The sequence below is a fragment of the Heptranchias perlo genome, chromosome 29, assembly GCF_035084215.1.
Source record: "Heptranchias perlo isolate sHepPer1 chromosome 29, sHepPer1.hap1, whole genome shotgun sequence".
In the NCBI taxonomy this organism is placed as follows: domain Eukaryota; kingdom Metazoa; phylum Chordata; class Chondrichthyes; order Hexanchiformes; family Hexanchidae; genus Heptranchias; species Heptranchias perlo.
In genome coordinates, this window is record NC_090353.1 from 17,017,179 (window position 1) to 17,023,178 (window position 6,000).

The 6,000-nt window shown below is 38.4% G+C and overlaps 1 protein-coding gene across 1 annotated transcript in view; it reads left to right on the top strand.

The window, feature by feature from the left end:
* Positions 1 to 5,577, top strand: part of lmnb2 (lamin B2) — a 28,325-nt gene extending 22,748 nt beyond the window's left edge. Inside the window, exons 10-11 of the mRNA XM_067968175.1 lie at positions 1,755 to 1,844; positions 2,234 to 5,577. Coding sequence (XP_067824276.1) covers positions 1,755 to 1,844; positions 2,234 to 2,275 — 132 coding nt within the window. The 3' untranslated portion in view covers positions 2,276 to 5,577. The remainder of the gene's footprint in view (positions 1 to 1,754; positions 1,845 to 2,233) is intronic.
* The last annotated feature ends 423 nt before the right edge of the window (positions 5,578 to 6,000 follow it).

Genomic DNA, 6,000 nt, shown 5'->3' on the forward strand with positions numbered 1-6,000 from the left:
GACAGATTTGACCAGTTCCTGAGGAAGGATGGTATTGGGATGAATATAGGGTGGGGGCATTCATTTTATATTTGTTTAATGATGCTGCGTGGCTGCTCATGGAGTTTGCTTGATTGCCTTATGGACTCCAGGAGAAATTTCCCAGAGTTTTTCCTGAAATTGGTGCCATTGTTTTTTGTCTACTCCAGGAATACTGATGGCTTGGGATAGTTGTGCATCCGTTTTTTAAAAAAAATCATTCTTGGGATATGGGTGTCACTAGCAAGACCAGGATGTATTGCCCATCCCTAGTTGCCTTTGGGAAAGTGGTGGTGAGCATTCTTCTTGAACCGCTGCAGTCCGTGTGGTGTAGGTACATCCACAATGCTCTTGGGTAGGGAACAGTGACAATGAAAAACCGCTAATACATGTCCAAGTCAGGATGGTGTGTGACTTGGAGGTGATGGTGTTCCCAGGCACCTGCTGCCCTTGTCCTTCTAGGTGGTGGAGGTCAAGGGTTTGGGAGGTGCTGTTGAAGAAGCCTTAGCTAGTTGCTGCTGTGCATCCTATAGGTAGGATACTGTGCAGCCACGGTGTGCAAGTGATGGATGGGCTGCTGATCAAGCAGATTGCTTTGACCTGGATGGCGAAGCTTTGTGGAGTCAGGAAGTGAACCACTCGCCACAGAATATCTAGCCTCTGGCCTGCTCTAGAAGCCATGGCATTTATGCGACCGGTCCAGTTGAGTTTTTGATCAATGATAACTCCCAGGATGTTGGGGGATTCGGCAATGGTAATGCCTGGCACTTGTGAGGCGCGAATGTTAGTTGCCGCTTATCAGCCCAAGCCTGGATGTTGTCCGGGTCTTGCTGCGGGCATGGCCTGCTTCATTATCTGAGCAATTGTGAATGGAGCTGAATGCTGCAATCATCAGCGAACAGCCCCCCTTATGATTAAGGGAAGATCATTGAAGAAGCAGCTGAAGAGAGTTGGTCCTAGGATGCTGCCCTAAGGATCTCCTGCAGTGATGTCCTGGGGATGCACTGTCGATTGAACCATCTGGATCTGATGGGGTCCCTCCATCTGTGTTTTTTTCCCTTTTTTGTATGTTCATATGAACTGGATGATGCAGCAATGGACAGCTTGAGTTGAGTTCATTATTTCTGATCTGTTGCAGATATTTACAAATAGTTTTTAAAATATTCTTGACAATTGAAAAACAAAATATGAATGTAATGAGGCATCCCAAATGTTTGTAACACTGTAAATATGTCTGCTTTTGCCACATTATATATTTGTGTTTATCTCTCATCCCTTTCAGAATATTGGCTGTGGTCAACTACATTGTATTGCTGATTTTTGGTTCAATTCGTACACAACTACAAAACATTTTAGTTTTGTAATTCCATCTAGTCCCTCTGAGTACTGTTTGCTTTGTCAGAGTGGAGGTTACTGGGCTTGCACCCTCTCTACTGGAGAGCAGGGGCAGTGAGTCCAGTTGGACTCTGTTAATTCCCTTGTGAACTCTTGGTCAGTTTATGGGCAGCATAGATACTCATTCAGCAGCAGGTTATTTGCCCGTGGTGCAGCTGGCAGTCAATTATGGAAACAGTTTTTAATATAGATACTATTTACACAATCAACAGAATTATTCCAAAATGCACCCATGTTGGGTTATTGTATATTAGAATTAATCCAGAAGTCATTTTTAAGTTACTCTGTTTATTTTTTAGAAAAGCACTTTAGTAACCAACTTGCTTTTCTTTCCTATACAGGAAGTTGCAGTAAGAAGTCTCCGAAAAACTTACTATGAAGATGTGGAGGAAGAGGCTGAATTTGGAGAGGAAGATCTTTTCCACCAACAGGTAAAGTATAAATTGTTATATTGTATTGATATTTTGAATCTGAAAATCTTTTCTATAGCCAGAAATATTTCTGAATAGTACTTAACCCCAGGTTTGTCCCTATTCCTTGTCCTTGTCCAAATCAATAGATGCTGATTAACATGGGTTTTTTGTTTCCTGGTTCTGCATGCAGAACTTTATTCCCACAAGTATCTCAGCTGACGTTAGCTATCTCATCACAGGCCAGGGATCAAATTTTGAACCCCCTTGTCTTTATGGCAATACTACACAGTTGTATTTTACTCACTGGGCGATGGAGTGGGAGGGGGGGTTTTAAATATGAATTTAGTTTATAACTGAATAAAATGACGTGGAGCAATTTTTTTCATTGGAAACTTGTTTTATTTCAGGGTGACCCGAGGACCACTTCCCGTCAATGTGCAGTCATGTGATCATCTTCAAAAATGTCCTATTTTTGAAAAAATAGTCTGAGTTCTTTACTTTATCCAGAGCCACTGAGAAATATTTTTGTACACAATGTGTTTTTCTTTTAACATTTGAGACCATTCTGTTTTAGTATTTTTAAGACCATTGTTTTATTTTGTAAAACCTGAGTTCTGAAGGGGTATTTTTTTAAGGTCTTATTTTGACAGAACACTTCAATGTGACATTAGAAGGAGAGGTTATCAAAAAATTTTACATGGGATGGGGGGGTGGGAGGGAGGGAGAAGATGATGTTTTTATAGTCATACGGCCTCCTTGTGATGAATTTGGGTATTGATTGGGATTTGGGTTCAATACATCCAGGGTTTAGCTGTAGCACTGCATCACTGGCTGTATTAATCAGAATTTGGTTATTCTGCAGTTTTTCAAACCCAAAGGGTTGTTGTAAAAACTCCACCAAATTGGTGTAAACCTAGTAACCTTGTACCCAAACAGAATTAGCGTTGTTAGGAGTAAGAAACTCCTTCAAAACTGCAGATGGAGTATCCTGTACTCCAATGCAGAAGTCTCAGGTGTTTTACAGAAATCATGCTATAAAGATTTCTACTGTGATCCCGCCCACAAATACTGTTTATTTGGCTATTCTGTACCAAAACTGTTGTACGTGATCTGTAAGAATTTGTAATATGGAATGGAAACTGACTGCAATGCCTGAATGACCATTGATCTGGAAATGGGAGCCCAAATTTATTTTAATTGGAATGAATTATGCGATCATGTGCATTTATTAAATGGAAACATAAACATTGCATGAAAAACAGCAGAATACACCAAACTTTTAATTTTTAATCAATCATCTTGTTAAGTGCTGCATGTAATGTTCTGCTGCATTGCTCTCATTTCACAGCAAAGCCTGAACCTTATAGTTAGTGTTGTCAAAATTCCATTGTTTAAGGTGGTGCCTGACCATTTGGATCCCTAGTTTCTGATGCCGTTGGGTAATTTACTGGCTGGTGTATTAATATTTGGATGGTGGCTTATGGAAGTTTGATTTTTGTTAATTGCTGATGGCTGTTTAGTACTTAACTGACAGCGATTGTAGTAGAAGCTAGTTTCTTGTAGTGGCTTATTAGATTGACCTTCAGATAAAGACAAGGGTTGGAAAAATGTTTCACAACACTGGGACAGATGTTAAAATGTTTCATTTGACAGGATAGTTGCTTACAGTTTACCCAGCAGTTGCAGAAACCTTAATTTGCAAACTCAAATGTTTTAACAAATCCTGTAGCCAGTACATAACAAATGATCCAGGCAGAATATAATAACAATCATAAAAATTTTGGCAGTAGCTAAGGTAAGCCAACATAAGATACTGCAAAACTAAAATAAGATTCTGCATAAAATAAGTAACACAATCTTTTTCAAAGCTTTTTGATAATGTAGTCAGGATTTGTGAAGAGCATTCTATTCTTCGTAATAACTGAGGTTTTCAAAAACAGTACAGCTACTTATGAAATCTTAAGCAATAAAACTGTGGCAAAGAGGAGATCTGCAGCTAAACTGAATATTCCATCTTGCATCACTGTCCCAAGAGTTCTAAATTGGTTAAGTATTTTGGGGGTTAAAGAAATCATGTTAATTGTAATTTAAAGGCTGACAGATTTGATGTACTGTACCTGTACATTGTAGCATATAGGGGAAAAAAGTCCTGGTCACACTAATGTTGGTTTTTCCCACCCTACCTTGTGATTTATGTATACATATATATGGTTTAAATAACAAATTTTATGCTTATCGCTCATTAAAACTTTGAAATTATGTTTCTCAGATGATTTTTTTTTAGTGGGCTGAATACAAATCAGAAATGTTGAGATTAAAAGGTGGGAGTTCCTTTTGAATCCATGAATTGAATAGTTCTAGTTTAAAATATTAGTAGTTCAGCCTTTTCATAGATTTACGGTGGTCTTGGTGAATTAGAATGATAGATTGTGAAATGTGGAATTAAGTGCCCTCACGTAGAAGTTGCTGAGGTTTATGACCTGGGAAACAGAATTTTAAAAAATTTACTTATGCTTTTATATTAAACTTATTTGAACCATAATGGATGGTCTTAAAAAAAAAATCATGTGCACACTGACTGTGTTAAATGATAATGTCTAATTTACTGGTTAAAATCATGATATGCATTGCTGTGATTTTTTTTTTGTAACCTTTTTAAAAGGTTGAATGGCAAGGTTTCTGGTGTTTCCCTTGTAAAATCAAACACTTCTTTCCACTGATTAAAAAGAAACCCACAAAGCACATGTGGAATTCAGTTTCTGTCGTCTTTGAGATTTTTCATTAACTAAGATAACCAGATATAGCAGATCCGCACGCTCTCCATTCTCTCCCGTGTTCGTTCTCTCTTTCTCCCTTTTTTCTTTCTTTCCCCTCCCGTGCACTTTTCTCTCTTTCTCCTCCCCCCAGTTTTGCTCTCTATATATATATATATATATATATATATATATATAATCTCTATATCGCTCTTCCCCCTCCCTCCCACGCGTATTTTTCTCTCTCCCCGCCCTCCTGTGTGTGTCTCTTTTTCCTCCCCCCCCCCCCCCCCCCCCCAAGCTGTGTGTGTGTCTCTCTCTCTCTCGCACTCTACTATACTATACCAGTGATACTAATTTCATTTTTATTTTAAACCTGTAGTCAACCTTTTTTAAAATGCATAGTTCAACTGAATTATAAACTACAAAGTTACTAATGTGTTAATTTTTGAGCAGCGAAAGAAAATGTGAACAGAGCCATTTCTGTGTCCTTTTCACTCAAGGTAAATGCACCGTGACCAGATTGTCTAGCTGAAGATGCAGTACTTTGTTGTGGAATAGGGTTAGTTTACTTTATAGTTTCTTGACCTACTGCAGCACCGTCAGCAATATCAGGACCTGTTGCTGTTTCTGTAAATGGGCATTAATGCATAAACTGCCCCGAATGAGGTGTTGTCCCAAAGAAAGCGCTGCTGTGCCTAGTATAAAATCTACCATAAATATCAAAACAAAGTGGAACTTTAACCTGCCCTTGTAGCATAAATAATTATGCTACAAAGTACCTGGATTTGCATTAGATTCTTTTATTGATTTTTGAGCTAGAGAATGTTGACAGTCTTCACACCCCAATAAACTAGACTTTATCACTTAAAGGTGTTTTGTTAGATGGAGATTACATGCCAAAATACAAAAGTTCTGTCTGTAATTTGTAAACATACATTTTATAACTGGAAATTTTTTATGAACATTCAATAAAGGTGGTTTTACATATTATGAAAGTGATGGGTTTTTTTTAAAAGCATGGTATTTTTGTCTTGTATGAACTTCAGAAAGCAAGATGTGATGGTCTGGAACAGACCTCTTCAGGAGGCAGCATGGTTGGTTGTGGGAACATTTTGCAGAAGCTATTTTAAGTTTTTTTTTTAAAAATCGACACTTTATCCAAAATCCTTCAAAATTTTCAAATCTTGCTTTGCTGTGAACTAAAAGGACATCACTTGAAGTGTTTGTGATGGTACAGTTGTCAGCTGTGGCTCAGTGGTAGCTGTCTTGGAGTCAGAAGGTCATCTGTTCAAGCCCCACTCCAGAGACTTGAGTGCATAATTATTTCAGTGCCATACTGTCAGCAATGCTGCCTTTCTGATGAGGCGTTAAACTGAGGCCTTGTCTGCCTGCTCGGGTGTGCATAAAAGATCCTATGG